We start from the raw sequence: 15,787 nt of genomic DNA, 5'->3' as shown, positions 1-15,787 counted from the left end.
GGTAATAGGGGGTGCGACAATGGCGGCGGACAGTTTCAGAAATAGGGGGTCCAGATTGTCAAGCCCAGCTGATTTGTATGGGTCCAGGTTTTGCAGCTCTTTCAGAACATCTGCTATCTGGATTTGGGTAAAGGAGAAGCTGGGGAGGCTTGGGCGAGTAGCAGCGGGGGGGGCGGGGCTGTTGGCCAAGGTTGGAGTCGCCAGGAGGAAGGCATGGCCAGCCGTTGAGAAATGCTTGTTGAAGTTTTAGATTATCACAGATTTATCGGTGGTGACCGTGTTACCTAGCCTCAGTGCAGTGGGCAGCTGGGAGGAGGTGCTCTTGTTCTCCATGGACTTTACAGTATCCCAGAACTTTTTGGAGTTCGAGCTACAGGATGCAGATTTCTGCTTGAAAAAGCTGGCCTTTGCTTTCCTGACTGACTGCGTGTATTGGTTCCTGACTTCCCTGAACAGTTGCATATCGCGGGGGCTCTTCGATGCCATTGCAGTTCGCCACAGGATGTTTTTGTGCTGGTCGAGGGCAGTCAGGTCTGGAGTGAACCAAGGGCTATATCTGTTCTTAGTTCTGCATTTTTTGAACGGAGCATGCTTGTCTAATATGGTGAGGAAGTAACTTTTAAAGAATGACCAGGTATCCTCAACTGACGGGATGAGGGCAATATCCTTCCAGGGTACCCGGGCCAGGTCGATTAGAAAGGCCTGCTCGCAGAAGTGTTTTAGGGAGCGTTTGACAGTGATGAGGGGTGGTCGTTTGACCGCGGACCCGTAGCAGATACAGGCAATGAGGCAGTGATCGCTGAGATCTTGATTGAAGACAGCAGAGGTGTATTTGGAGGGCAAGTTGGTCAGGATAATGTCTATTAGGGTGCCCATGTTTACGGATTTAGGGTTGTACCTGGTGGGTTCCTTGATTATTTGTGTGAGATTGAGGGCATCTAGCTTAGATTGTAGGACTGCCGGGGTGTTAAGCATATCCCAGTTTAGGTCACCTAACAGAACAAACTCTGAAGCTAGATGGGGAGCGATCAATTCACAGATGGTGTCCAGGGCACAGCTGGGAGCTGAGGGGGGTCGGTAGCAGGCGGCAACAGTGAGAGACTTATTTCTGGAGAGATTAATTTTTAAAATTAGAAGTTCGAACTGTTTGAAAGTATGACAGAACTTTGCAGGCTATCTCTGCAGTAGATTGCAACTCCTCCCCCTTTGGCAGTTCTATCTTGACGGAAAGTGTTATAGTTGGGTATGGATATCTCAGAATTTTTGGTGGCCTTCCTAAGCCAGGATTCAGACACGGCAAGGACATCAGGGTTGGCAGAGTGTGCTAAAGCGGTGAGTAAGACAAACTTAGGGAGGAGGCTTCTGATGTTGACATGCATGAGGCCAAGGCTTTTTCGATCACAGAAGTCAACAAATGAGGGTGCCTGGGGACATGCAGGGCCTGGGTTTACCTCCACATCACCCGAGGAACAGAGGAGTAGTAGGATGAGGGTGCGGCTAAAGGCTATCAAAAGTGGTCGCCTAGAGCGTTGGGGACAAGGAATAAAAGGAGCAGATTTATGGGCGTGGTAGAATAGATTCTGGGCATAATGTGCAGACAGGGGTATGGTGGGGCACGGGTACAGCGGAGGCAAGCCCAGGCACTGGGTGATGATAAGAGAGGTTGTATCTCTGGACATGCTGGTCTCAATGGGTGAGGTCACCGCATGTGTGGGAGGTGGGACAAAGGAGGTATCAGAGGTACGGAGAGTGGAACTACGGGGTCCATTGCAAACCAAAACAATGATAACTAGCCTGAACAACAGTATACAAGGCATATTGATATTTGAGAGAGACATACAGTAAGGCATAAAGTGATTGCAGGTCTTGATTGGGAGAGCTAGCTAAAACAACAGGTGAGATAACAGCAGCTAGTCAGCTAACACAGCAACAGCAGGTAAAAATGGCGACGACTAGGCAGAGAGGGTCGGATTAACTACACACAGAGCCTGAGTTAAAACACAGAGCCGACAAATAAAACACAAATAAATAGAATGGAGTACCGTGAATTAATGGACAGTCCGGCAGGCATCAGCTATGTAGCCAAGTGATCATAGTGTCCAGTGGGCAGCCGTAGATGGAGCAGGGAAGCCGCCACTACGCTAGCACGCGGCGTTTAAAGTTAGTAGCCCGGAGGGTGGTCTGCTCAGACGGAGGCCGGTTGAGGGCACAGCGGATGGGGTATTCGTGGCAGTGGTGCTAGCTGTGAGGATCAGAAGTAGTGGCTCAGGGATTACGGCAGGAATCCGGCGTTGTTGTGGAGAGACAGTCCGATGCTGGTAAATTGGAGAGTAATATCCAGGCTAATAACAGGGCTCGTGTCTGTGCAGAAAGTAAAAGCTGCTAGCAGCGGCTAAAAATGACTAAATAGCTTGTAGCTGATTAGCTGGTTAGCTACTGGGGGTTCTTGAATGTGTTCCAAAGTTAAAAAATAATAGCAATTCTGTATCACTTTGGGTGAGGTAGGTTACCGGAAGGTATAATCGAAATAAAAATCGAAAAGAGATAGATTTTTTTTTTTAAATATATACAAGAAATACGAAAAATACAAACGTACACGAGAGGACGAAACAAAACAGGTCTACACTGCTACGCCATCTTGGATATGTGAAAATTATGGTCAGTAAAGAAAACTTTAAGCTCGTCTCTCAATTTAAAAAAACGTGTCAATACTTTGCCCCTTGATAACCAGCGCACTTCTGTATGTTGTAAAAGCATTACATGGTCACTGCCCATATCGTTGCATAATGCAGAAAATACACAAGAGCTCAGGGGTCTTGCTTTAACAAAGTTAACCATTTTCACTGGTGTGTCCAAAACATCTTTCAAGCTGTCAGGCATTCCCTTGGCAGCAAGAGCCTCTCGATGGAAGCTGCAGTGTACCCAAGTGGCATCGGGAGCAACTGCTTGCATACACGTTACCACTCCACTATGTCACCCTGTCATGGCTTTTGCACCACAGATACCAACACATCTTGACCACCAAAGTCCATTTGAGGTCACAAAGCTGTCCAGTACTTAAAAGTACTTAAAATATCCTCTTATGTTGTCCTGGTTTCCAGAAGAGGATGTCTTCCTTAATTGACACCCCATAAACATAACAGATACCAGGAGCTGTGCCAGGCCCGCCACGTCTATTGACTCATCCAGCTGTAATGCATATAATTCACCGGCTTGTATGCGAAGCAGTAATTGTTTTAAAACATCTCCTGCCATGTCAATGATGCGTTGTGAAACAGTGTTGTTTGATGAAGGCATTGTCTGTATAGTTTTTCTTCTTATTAATGGTATCTGTTGCTTTTACACATATTACTACTCGAAAGTCGTTTTTTTTCCTCGCTCAAAAAACTTCCGTGGCTTATTTTTCAAATTGTCATGTTTCGTTTCTAAATGTCTGCGCAAGAGGGAAGGTTTCCCGCGAGAGAGTAGCGGTTAATGTGATTGATGTTAATTATTTGACTAGGCTACCTGTAATCAATATTGTGTTGTTCTGCTGAACATTAGATGGTTTAATTTTTTGGGGGGCAGTGAAACGAGGCTACTCAGGCGAGAAGAAAAAAACTCACCCAAATGTTGGAAAATATAAATGTACCGTTTGAAAATTTGAAGAAAAACTCATTTTTATTTACCCCCAACGGCATTGCGCGTACTCCAGTTTGGGAATACCTGATCTAGAGAATCAAAATGTGAGACAAGTTTTTGAGCGGACTATTGCATCACTATTAGTCACTCTTAGGCCCAGAGCATAGCGGAGCAGAGTAGCAACATCAGGGATCAGGGATTTTCACCAAACGGACAACTGGTGAAAAGAAAACAGTTACAGTTGTGTGATAAATGAGTCTATTAAATCAGATACAGCAGATATTTAATTAAATCTATAAAGGAAGTAAAATCATGCTTAAACGTTGTACCTTGTTTAGGGTTTGGGAGCGTGGGGCATTTAACCCTGTGTTTGTACTTGAGTGATGGTCAGACTTGAATAAAGCATAAAAAATCCCAGTGTCTAACAAGCAATTGTGAGCTCACAGCCAAAAAGGCATCTAATTATATAGCTATGTCACGTTCCTACACAATTTCCTGATTTTCACAGGCCGACCACTTAGAAGTTAAATCATGGAAAATTTGAATTTTACCCACTAATAGAACATAGGCTTTCACCAAATTGACAGGAGTTTTATGATTTTATTTATTGGGGTGGATTATCCCTTTAATAGACTGGTTTTATGCATAACAACTTTCTATCCAAGCTGGGAGAGATCGAGAACAGCTCATGTCATGCAGGTTCCGGTAGCCTATACTGGACAGATGTACAATATATTCAAAAAAATCAATTGGTAGCTGATTAGTATGTTGTTGCATCGCAAATACATTTTACACTCTGCAATGTCTGAATTTACAACTTTAATTACTTAAGTAATTACATTATTGCCATCAGCCAGCAGTCCAAAAATGTCAGCATTGCGACACCGTGTATAGCTTTGTGAAATGTTCGGCTTAACATGAGAAAATTATAACCAAATAGGCCTACCAATAAACACTGATCCATTAGCTAATGCAAAGCTTTACATGCCCTTCCACCACAGAAATCCTATCATCGATTCGATATGCATGCAGCTGCATAGATATGTCACAATTTCAGCACAATGGACAACAATCGGTAGTCTATACTTTATGAGTGGCTGTCTGGCTGACACTTAAGATTTTGTTTTAGGGAGGGGGAGGGATCCAACCTTGCGGGGGTCCAGAGAAACTGCGTTACCCCAGTGCTATGTTCCCATGTATCAAACAACACATAGTGCACTTCTTTAGGGAATAGGATGCCATTTGGGGCATGCCCATTTGGTCCACGTGGGTGGGTGGGGCAGTGGTGGGGGACTGATTATTTTGAGGTCATTTCCTCCACACTTCCTGGCCTGCGATGTAGGTGGCTCTGACATTGAGAGCATCATCCAGCAGAACGAGATCTAACGGAGGAGAGAGGGGGACACGTTTTACTATTTAGTGCTTCTTCCTACACCACACACAAGACCTAGACCAGTTGTTTTCAAACATCTCTTCGGAACCCACAGACATTTCAATTTTCTCACATTTGTGGAATAGTTAAAAAACATGGAACAGCTGGGGGTCCCCGAAGAGAGGTTTGAAAACCCCTGACCTACACAACCAGTTGAGGAGACTAATCCTAACTAATCAATGACCTTAATTAATCAATTAAGTACAAGAGGGAGAGAACCTGTAGACATTCAGCCCTCCAGGAATTGAGTTTGACACCCCTGGAGTAGACAGAGTGAGACCGCCCTCTGCTGTTTACTTTCTCACCTGCCCCTAGTCCAGGGGACCTTTACAATCGCTTACTTAGGTGTGTGTGTGTGTGTGTATCACCTGCGTCTGCCCCATAGTCCAGGGTGCCTTTACAATGGCTGATGCCCAGGAGCTGGGCCGGGTGTAGCGACGCTGCCTCCAGGGCTTGCTCCACACTGCAGCCTGTCATCACAAACACACACAGGGCCGGATTACCGAATGGGAATGCAGGGCACGTGCTCCGGGGCTCCCAACCTTCAGGGAACCCCCAACCAAATGTTATTCATTTTTATCTTTGGGGGTTTGGGGGCCCGCTGGAGGTCGGGGGCCCTGGAGCACATGCCCTGCATACATGGCAAAATTCTCTCTCTGCATCATGTTAAAATGTTTAGAATAGCAGGACATCAGCTTTAAAACTGCTACAACAGCATTATAAAAGTGCAACAAAAAATGTTTTGTGTTAAAATTCAGGAAGTTATTTTCCTAAAAGGGGATGGGGGCCCCCTGGAGGTCGATGACCTAGGGACCCAAATGTGGTAGTCCGGCCCTGCACACACACACGTGTGCACACAGACACACATGTAGTAAGTAACCACATATTTAGAAGGACTGAATAACTTTTGTAAGAAAGTAAAAGGGCGAACACACACACACTCACCTGAAGCCTGTTTGAAGTGCCTGACACACATGTCCATTGTGGCTATACTGCCACTGAGCGTCTTGGTGCCTATGAGTAAAGACAGTTTTAGAGACAGCTTTGGGGAAAAGTTATGTTGACACCTTACAAAAGAGATTCTGACCTGCTACATAAGCATGGAGCCCCTGGATCTCAATGACTTGCTGACCCAAGGTGTGGCGGCCCGGAGGTAGACCCATCGCTGTGATGGCATCAGTCACCAACACTAGACCTGTAGGACAAACACATTAAGCCAACACAAGCATTGCCATAGATTTCTTGCGATTAGTATGCATATTATACCTGACATTGCTTGAACAATTGCTGGTTTCAAGACTGAAACCCACAGCATTAGAACAGAAGACTCCAATAAACACTCCAACACAACCCCACACACACACAGAGACACACATCAGAGCACACACACACACAGAAGATGTGCGTGTAGTTCTTATACAGACCTGTAGGGTGTGCTCTGTGGGCAATACGCAGGGCGGCAGAGTTGGTGTGGATGCCATCGGCAATCATTCCGTAGAAGACCGTCCGGTCCTGGGGAACCTGGTCGCTGGTGAGGAGACCCACGATGCCCGGGTCTCGATGGTGGAACTAACCCACCACGGTCACCATGGCAACAGAGAGAGACATCCATCATCTTTCATTACGTTATTACAGTAGCATTGTGAAACTGTAGTTGAATAGACTTGGCAAGGCATCTGAAGCATGTGTCCAACAGTATAGAGTAGACAGTATGTCTGTGATTTGGCTGACCACACCCAGAGGTGGACAGGTTAATCATTGACCCCATTTACACTTCTCTCCTATTTATACTGTATGGTTTGAGAAACAGAAACACTATCAGTGTAGTGATGCAGGTCTTTAGATGTTGTACACATGAAATTGTGTCATTCCAAATTTTATAAGCAACGTTACATTACATTTTGTATGTCTCCAGCCGTTTCCCCTATCCAGCTGTTCCATACTCCGTGTAGCCTGCTGCTAGAATGGATGGAGATGTATCGTTCAAGTTGCAAAAAAATGGATTATAACGTTGCAGATAAAGTTGAAAGTGAAATCGCACAAGAAGTGTCTTTGGTGGTAAAAAAAGCAAGATTCTCCTATAAGGGTTGTCCAGTAAAACGTCAGTCAGCGATGTTACTGGAGGGAGAAACAGATGATTGTACTACACTCAAATACAAAAACTAACATATACAGGACATACTAAAAATGTACAGTTGAAGTCGGAAGTTTACATACACTTAGGTTGGAGTCATTAAAACTCGTTTTTCAACCAATCCACAAATTTCTAGTTTTGGCAAGTCGGTTAGGACACCTACTTTGCGCATGACATAAGTAATTTTTCCAACAATTGTTTACAGACAGATAATTTCACTGTATCACAATTCCAGTGGGTCAGAAGTTTACATACACTAAGTTTACTGTGCCTTTAAACAGCTTGGAAAATTCCAGAAAATGATGTCATGGCTTTAGAAGATTCTGATAGGCTAATTGACATAATTTGAGTCAATTGAAGGTGTACTTGTGGATGTATTTCAAGGCCTACCTTCAAACTCAGTGCCTCTTTGCATGACATCATGGGAAAAGCCAAAGAAAAGACGTGTGTAGGCCACCACAAGTCTGGTTCATCCTTGGGAGCAATTTCCAAACGCCTGAAGGTACCACATTCATATGTACAAACAATAGTATGCAAGTATAAACACCAAGGGACCACGCAGCCGTCATACCGCTCAGGAAGGAGACGCGTTCTGTCTCCTAGAGATAAACGTACTTGTGCGAAAAGTGCAGAACAACAGCAAAGGACCATGTTAAGGTGCTGGAGGAAACAGGTACAAAAGTATCTATATCCACAGAAAAATTAGTCTTATATCGACATAACCTTGAAAGGCTCCTCAGCAAGGAAGAAGCCACTGCTCCAAAACCGCCAGACTACGGTTTGCAACTGCACATGGGGACAAAGATCGTACGTTTTGGAGAAATGTCCTCTGGTCTGATGAAACAAAAATAGAACTGTTTAGCCATAATGACCATCGTTATGTTTGGAGGAAAAAGGGGGAGACTTGCAAGCCGAAGAACACCATTCCAACCGTGAAGCACGGGGGTGGCAGCATCATGTTGTGGAGGTGCTTTGCTGCAGGAGGGACTGGTGCACTTCACTAAATAAATGGCATCATGAGGATGGAAAATTATGTGGATATCTTGAAGCAACATCTCAAGAAATCAGTCAGGAAGTTAAAGCTTGGTCGCAAATGGGTCTTCCAAATGGACAATGACCCCAAGCATACTTCCAAAGTTGTGGCAAAATGGCTTAAGGACAACAAAGTAAAAGTATTGGAGTGGCCATCACAAAGCCTTGACCTCATTCCTATAGGAACTTTGTGGGAAGAACTGAAAAAGCGTGTGAGAGCAAGGAGGCCTACAAACCTGACTTAGTTACACCAGCTCCTTCAGGAGGAATGGGCCAAAATTCACCCAACTTATTGTGGGAAGCTTGTGGAAGGTTACCTGAAACGTTTGACCCAATTTAAACAATTTAAAGGCAATGCTACCAAATACTAATGGAGTGTATGTTCTGACCCACTGGGAATGTAATGAAATAAATCAACTGAAATTAATAATTCTCTCTACTATTATTCTGACATTTCACATTCTTAAAATGAAGTGATCCTAACTGACCTAAGACAGGGAATTTCTACTAGGATTAAATGTCAGGGATGGTGAAAAACTGAGTTTAAATGTATTTGGCTAAGGTGTATGTAAACTTCCAACTTCAACTGTATGTGCTCACTGTGCTAAATGGAAAACATAATACAATATGATGCTGTGTTATATTACTCACAGGCAGCATAGCATTGAAGAGATGTGTGATGAATGAAGCACCGTTCTGCACAGCCTCCTCAGCTTGGGACAGGTTGGCTACAGAGTGTCCTACACATGGAATAGGTTGACAGGTACACTTAGTGATATCACATCATCCTACACAGTGTGGCAACCTCCTGCTTACAGACAGGAGATGTCTATTGGATTTTATCAACAGCCTGGTTTTCTGTTGTTTAAAATAAGTCTTCATAAACCCTTTATAAGGCCTATATAGATGCTTAATAAAACATTTGAGCAGATGTAATACATACAGTGTAAAGGCCGTCATTCCCAGCATGCACATAAAGAGTAGTATCTAAGTCATACATGTAAATTATATTTTATTCCCATTCCCAGAATACTACACCTACCTAGAGACACAGTGATGTACCTCTGAGCCATCTCTGACCATATGACATAGATGATTCATAAAACATGCATAAGGCCTACATAGATGCTTCACAATTAAATCATGCATAAGCAGATGTCATAGGCCTACATAAAGAGTATCCTATTCCCAGTTTAATACACCTACCTAGAGAAACAGTGATGCCCCTCTGAGCCAGCTCTCTAATCACCGTCTCACTGTTGGGTAGCTCGGGGGCCAACGTCACCATGGCAACGTTATCCAGGGTCCCGTAGGTCTCAATCAGGTCCAACATGCCGCCCGACTGGAAGGAGCGCAGGTACTGCTCCGGATGGGCTCCCTTCTTCTCTAAACTGATGAATGGACCTTCTAGATGACAGCCTTGAGAGAGAGAGCGAGAGAGGGGGGGGGGGGGGGGTAGAGACGGCGAAATGGACAGAAAGGGCAGAAATATGAAATATTGACAGAATGTGTAATGGAGTAAAATAGACACAACATATTTCAAGCATATCACACTGTTTTATAACATTTCTTCCATCACCATACAGTTATATGGAATTCAGTATTGGAAAACATGTCCAGATATAAGGACCACTCAGACATATGAAGATGTGTCTACATCCTTCCTGACTGCATCCTTACCCAGAACTCCAGCTCCCTCCACTCCTCCACTATGAACTTTAACCTCAGCCAAGACCTAGAAAACAGGTATTTTACTTGAAAAGGTACGTGCATAAGGATTTCATAACACATGCATAAATATTGCATTCATAAGCAATACATAAGAATTTGATCCAGCCTGCCTGGAGTGCCAGGCCAGGTGGGTGTGGTTTGCATATTTGAGACTATTTGGATCCAAATCAAATCACATTTTATTGGTCACATACACATATTAAGCAGATGTTATTGTGGGTGTAGCGAAATGCTTGTGTTCCTAGCTCCAACAGTGCAGTAGTATCTAACAATTCACATTGCACCAGACAAGATCAATCCACCACAGCTCAAGTATTTGAAAGAAAACCAACACTATTTGAAACACATTTGAATGGGAGTCACAAATGACATACTTTTGTATATATAGTGTATGTGGACACCCCTTCTTATTAGTGGATTAGGCTACTTCAGCCACATCCGTTGATGACAGGCTTATACAATCAAGCACACAGCCATGCAATCTCTATAGACAAACATCAGCAGTAGAATGGCCTTACTAAAGAGCTCAGTGACTTTCTACTAAAGAGCTCAGTGACTTTCTACTAAAGAGCTCAGTGACTTTCTACTAAAGAGCTCAGTGACTTTCAACGTGGCACCGTCATAGGATACCACCTTTCCAACAAGACAGTTCGTCAAATTTCTACCCTGCTAGAGCTGCCCTGGTCAACTGTAAGTGCTGTTATTGTGAAGTGGAAACATCTAGGAGCAACAAAGGCTCAGCTGCAAAACGGTAGGCCACAAAAGCTCACAGAACAGGACCGCCGAGTGCTGAAACGCGTAGCGCGTAAAAATCACTACAGTGAGGTAATATGTACATGTAGGTAGTTATTAAAGTGACTATGCATAGATAATAACAGACAGTAGCAGCAGTGTAAAATGGCGGGAGGACAATGCAAATAGTCTGGGTAGCCATTTAATTAGATGTTCAGGAGTCTTATGGCTTGGGGGTAGAAGCTGTTTAGAAGCCTCTTGGACCTAGACTTGGCACTGCTTGCCACGCGGTAGCAGAGAGAAAAGTCTATGACTAGGGTGGCTGGAATCTGACAATTTTTAGGGCCTTCCTCTGACAACGCCTGGTATAGAGGTCTTGGATGGCAGGAAGCTTAGCTCCAGTGATGCACTGGGCCATACACACTACCCTCTGTAGACAATTCTGTGCTTCCAACTTTGTGGCAACAATTTGGGGAAGGCTCTTTCCTGTTTCAGCATGACAATGCCCCCACGCATAACGCAAGCTCCATACAGGAATGGTTTGTTGAGATCGGTGTGGAAGAACTTGACTGGCCTGCACAGAGCCCTGACCTCAACAAACACCTTTGGGATGAATTGGAATGCCAACTGCGAGCCAGGCCTAATCGCCCAATATCAGTGCCCCGCCTCACTAATGCTCTTGTGACAATGGAAGTAAGTCCCCGCAGCCATGTTCCAAAATCTAGTGGAAAGCCTTCCCAGAATAGTGGAAAGCCTTCCCAGAATAGTGGAGGCTGTTATATCAGCAAAGGGGGGGGACCAACTGCATACGCCCATGATTTTGGAATGAGATGTTCGACGAGCAGGTGTCCACATACTTTTGGTCATAAAGTGTATGTGAGACAATGGTGAGAAACGGGACATGTTGTTGAGAGGACAGGTGTGAAGGTGCCTACCTTGTGGTAGATGTTTGGAGGGGAGGTGACTAGGGTGGGTAAAAAAGAGGTGACACCATGCTCCAAGATTTTCTTGGCTACTAGGGCCACACCTCCTCTGACATTACTGGTTGCTTGCGAGAAGTCGATGCCATATCCTCCTGTGGGTGTAAAACAATGGATCATTGATTGAGTTTGGAAAATCCTGTATCCAATGGCTTCCTTGTTCTGGTGAGAGGAACAGCTCGCAGGCTCTGTTAGTTTTAGCAAGGAACACTCCTCCAATAAAGCTTTAAGAAGCCCATACCTGCAATTGAATTGGGGACAGTCCCTGGAGTGAATTGACCCCCCCCCAAAAAAAAGACTAACCATTGATCTGAACGTCAATGAACCCAGGAGCGATGATGAGGCCTTCACAGTCAACACGTTGATCTGCATAGCCTTCCTCATCAAAGAACAACTTCTCTGGGTCTAGGATCCTCCCTTCCCGCACCCACAGATCCTCTCTGGAGGAAAGACAGGAACAATACACACATTGTTACACACACACTGTTACACAAACCGTCACACACACACAGTAACACACATCGTAACAACGCTTGTTTTACATGTAACGGTATTTATTTTACATGTGTAACGGAGTGTGTATGTATGTTCATATCCACGTGCTTGTGTGTTCATTTGTGTGTACCTCTGCAGCTTGTGATCTCTTAGTATCCTGCAGTTGACGAACTGGGTGATCGGCGCTTTCGACACAGACTTATTGGTAGGCATCTTCCACAAGACGCTATGTCACCTCTCCTGAAGTGTAGTCACTTCAAGCAGACTCTCTCTATAAATAACAGCCAAAGAACAGTACAGACAAGTTATCAAAGAAAGCCTTTGAGGGTTACACTATTACAGTACACTATTACAGTACCAACCTGTAAAACCTTGAATAGCCAACTGTTCCGTCTTTATTTTTCAGGTTACATATCACATCTGGGATAATCAGTATACCAACCCACCACCATAAACAGACACACCAATGTAAGAACCTTCCTATAACAACATTGTACAATGCTGAAGGTGCAACATTGGACTTTGACCCCCATGGTGTCATTGCATTTTATTTCACCCTAGAACAGATCTGATAAGAATCTAACACTAAAGCCATTTGAATACAGTGATGTTAGTCTATTAATGAATAACAGTGTGTAGGAAGGCAAAGATACCGTAAATTACATGATAACAGGAAATAAATGTATTTCCATGACAGAATAAAAGCAATGTTGGACTTACCTTGCAGAGAGCATAGTTTCAAATACATGCAACTTAAATGTTACATATCCAAAAATGTGTATTTGAAATCTTTTGGACATCAGAGCAACCTTAAGGGAATCTTATTCGAGTCAGAAAATGATGTTCATATGACAGAGAAGATATACAAAACCTTGCAGAGAGCATATCCAACTGACAATCTCTTAGAAAAAAATATAAACTATTGGAACCAAGACTTAATAAAAAGAACTGATGTTGGCACAAGGTGGAGGGAAAGCTGGAGCATAACTAACTAAATTAAAGTTAAAGAAAATGTATGCTTAATCCAGTATGAACGAATGTATAGAATTTATAATACAAAAGACAAAATTCTGAAATTCAACAGCACAACGGCAGTCATATCTTAAGTGTAAAACTATACTGACCAAAAAAAAATTTTTTTAAAGTGTTGGTCCCATGTTTCATGAGCTGAAGGAAAAGATCACAGAAAATTTCCATATGCACAAAAAGCTTATTTCTCTCAAATTTTGTGCAATTTTTTGGGGCATCCCTGTTAGTGAGCATTTCTCCTTTGCCAAGACAATCCTGACAGGTGTGGCATATCAAGAAGCTCATTAAACAGCATGATCATTACACAGGTATACCTTGTGCTGGGGACAATAAAAGGCCACTAAAATGTGCAGTTTTGTCACACAACACAATGCCACGGAAGTTGAGGGAGCCTGCAATTGGCATGCTGACTGCAGGAATGTCAACCAGAGCTGTTGAATGTTCAATTCTCTGCCATAAGCTGCCTCCAAAGTCGTTTTAGAGAATTTGGCATTACATCCAACTGGACTAAAAACCACAGACCATGTGTAACCACACAGGACCTCCACATCCGGTTTCTTTACCTGCGGGATCATCAGCGACCAGCTACCCAGACAGCTGATGAAACGGAGTATTTCCGTCTGTAATAAAGCCATTTTGTGGGGAAAACGAAAACGAATTCTGATTGGCTGGGCCTGGCTCCCAAGTCATGTGAAATCCATGGATTAGGGCCTAATGAATTTATTTCAATTGACTGATTTCCCTATATGTACTGTAAGGCAGTAAAATCTTGAAATAGTTGCATTAATAGTTTTGTTAACTATATTTATAACTATATTTATATGATGCATACTTTCATGCATCATATAAATATAGTTAAGAGTTTTTCCGAACACACGCGCATAAGAGGGGGTCTTTCACGCGCAGAACAAATATACCGCTGGAACACCGATTAAGTTGTTTACATGTTCGAATAATTCGAAAGATTTCGGCGTACGCTTATTTCAATTTTTACCTTACACCGATTAAGATAAGCATAGTAAAGTTTGTACATGACCATTTCCATAGTCGGCGTAAGCAGTTTAATATAGAGTTATTAATATGCATGTAAACGTACATCAATGTCTTACATGAAAACGTTGGTCTGATCTCAGCTGTAAACGAATAAGATAGCTCATCTTTCTTTTGAATAAATCGAATACTTGCCCCATAGAAGACAGTCAAGTCGCAGTCAGTGAGAATTCCAACAACCGTAGACGGATGGAATCATGTGAGAATGATGCAGTCAGCTGATCAAAACAACGACCGGACTTGCGGAAGCGAAATAGCTAGGATACACGTAACAAAGAACAATGATGTTTCAGCGGATGTATAAATCTGAAGCATCCGGTTAGCGTTTCCACTCGGAGCAAAGCTCTCGTAGTAACTTGCGGATAGGAGGGTCTGAGGACTGGCAGAGAGCGTTAGCTCCAGAGGCGGAGGAGGGTGGTGGTTGGAAGAGCGCCACGGTAGCTCTTGATAAAGAAGAACATCAAGGCTGCGTTTCAAACTCAACATACAGTCCAAACACTTAAAAGACACACCCTCGTCCACTTACCCTTGCCTTATACCCTTACGGGAATACCCGTCGCCATCTTGGTGGGTGGTCCAAATGATTAGCCAAGCAAGGGACGTTTGCAACGTAAGCCCCTCAGCCCTCGTTTTTAGTCGGCTTTGCGAGTGTACAATTATGTTCACTCCGGGGCCTGAAACTCCCCATAATTCAATTCGCGACGATTGTACAAGTGGCGTCACTACAGTCCCTGGTTCAAATCCAGGCTGTATCACATCCAGCCGTGATTGGGAGTCCCATAGGGCGGCGCACAATTGGCCCAGCGTCGTCTGGGTTTGGCCGGGGTAGGCCGTCATTGTAAATAATACTTTTTTTCCTAACTGACTTGCCTAGTTGGATCAAGGTTAAATAAAATAAAAATTTAAGTCCGGGAAAACTTAAAAACAACATCAATGGAGAAGTCAACATACAAGTGTAAGTATAAACGAATGCAAATAAGTTATAAATTGTGGTACTAATGCAAAAAGTAAACACTTTTGTTTGGTTATCATTTTCCTTCAGAAGTTCCAGCTAGGCATTCTAACGGTATTTAGAAAATTAATTTGCTAGCTATCATACAGTGCAGTAGGCGAATATTAATAATGATATATTTAATAAGTAAACATGCACTCATAATTGACTGCAGCGCATGTAAAGCACCCACAAGCTACCGGTGCCTGAAAACAAAATCATTGCGGGATGAACGAGTGACGAATTAACAAAGTTAAGTTGGTTTTATAGTCACACATTCAGACGATTCGGATGTTTAACAGACGTACCAACAGACGTTCGCCAAAAGCCATTTAAAGTGGTAAAAATCAATAACTAATTAATTGATTACCACAGAAACGAAAAAAAATTGATATGATTTATTCTATAAATGTCTAGCATACTTTTACAACCTTTGTTTAGAATACAAATTCCAGTTTTGATTTTATAGAAATACATAGAATCTATCAAATGCAATTTAAAACTGTATAAATCAATAAGTAATTCATTGATTGTCACAGAAACATCAAACTATGTATGAT

General features: G+C 43.2%; 1 protein-coding gene across 3 annotated transcripts; it reads right to left on the bottom strand.

The window, feature by feature from the left end:
* Positions 1 to 4,201: 4,201 nt before the first annotated feature.
* Positions 4,202 to 14,901, bottom strand: amdhd2 (amidohydrolase domain containing 2). 3 transcript variants are annotated; one of them, XM_071412342.1, is made up of 12 exons: positions 14,763 to 14,901; positions 12,288 to 12,428; positions 11,966 to 12,102; positions 11,618 to 11,757; positions 9,900 to 9,954; positions 9,426 to 9,638; positions 8,871 to 8,959; positions 6,478 to 6,622; positions 6,141 to 6,248; positions 5,999 to 6,067; positions 5,422 to 5,523; positions 4,202 to 5,003 (listed from the first exon to the last, which is right to left on the bottom strand). In XM_071412342.1, the coding sequence occupies exons 2-12, from the start codon at positions 12,368 to 12,370 to the stop codon at positions 4,930 to 4,932; spliced, it is 1,215 nt and encodes a 404-aa protein (XP_071268443.1). In that variant the 5' UTR covers positions 12,371 to 12,428; positions 14,763 to 14,901; the 3' UTR covers positions 4,202 to 4,929. The 3 variants fall into 3 exon arrangements, with proteins under 3 accessions (XP_071268443.1, XP_071268445.1, XP_071268436.1); XM_071412344.1 differs by lacking the exon at positions 14,763 to 14,901 and adding an exon at positions 14,372 to 14,743; XM_071412335.1 differs by lacking the exon at positions 14,763 to 14,901 and adding an exon at positions 14,296 to 14,422.
* Between the last annotated feature and the right edge of the window lie 886 nt (positions 14,902 to 15,787).

The sequence above is a fragment of the Salvelinus alpinus genome, chromosome 1 (genome assembly GCF_045679555.1).
Source record: "Salvelinus alpinus chromosome 1, SLU_Salpinus.1, whole genome shotgun sequence".
Lineage (NCBI taxonomy): Eukaryota > Metazoa > Chordata > Actinopteri > Salmoniformes > Salmonidae > Salvelinus > Salvelinus alpinus.
Note: the sequence above shows the minus strand (reverse complement) of the source record. Positions and strands in the feature narration are given on the sequence as shown.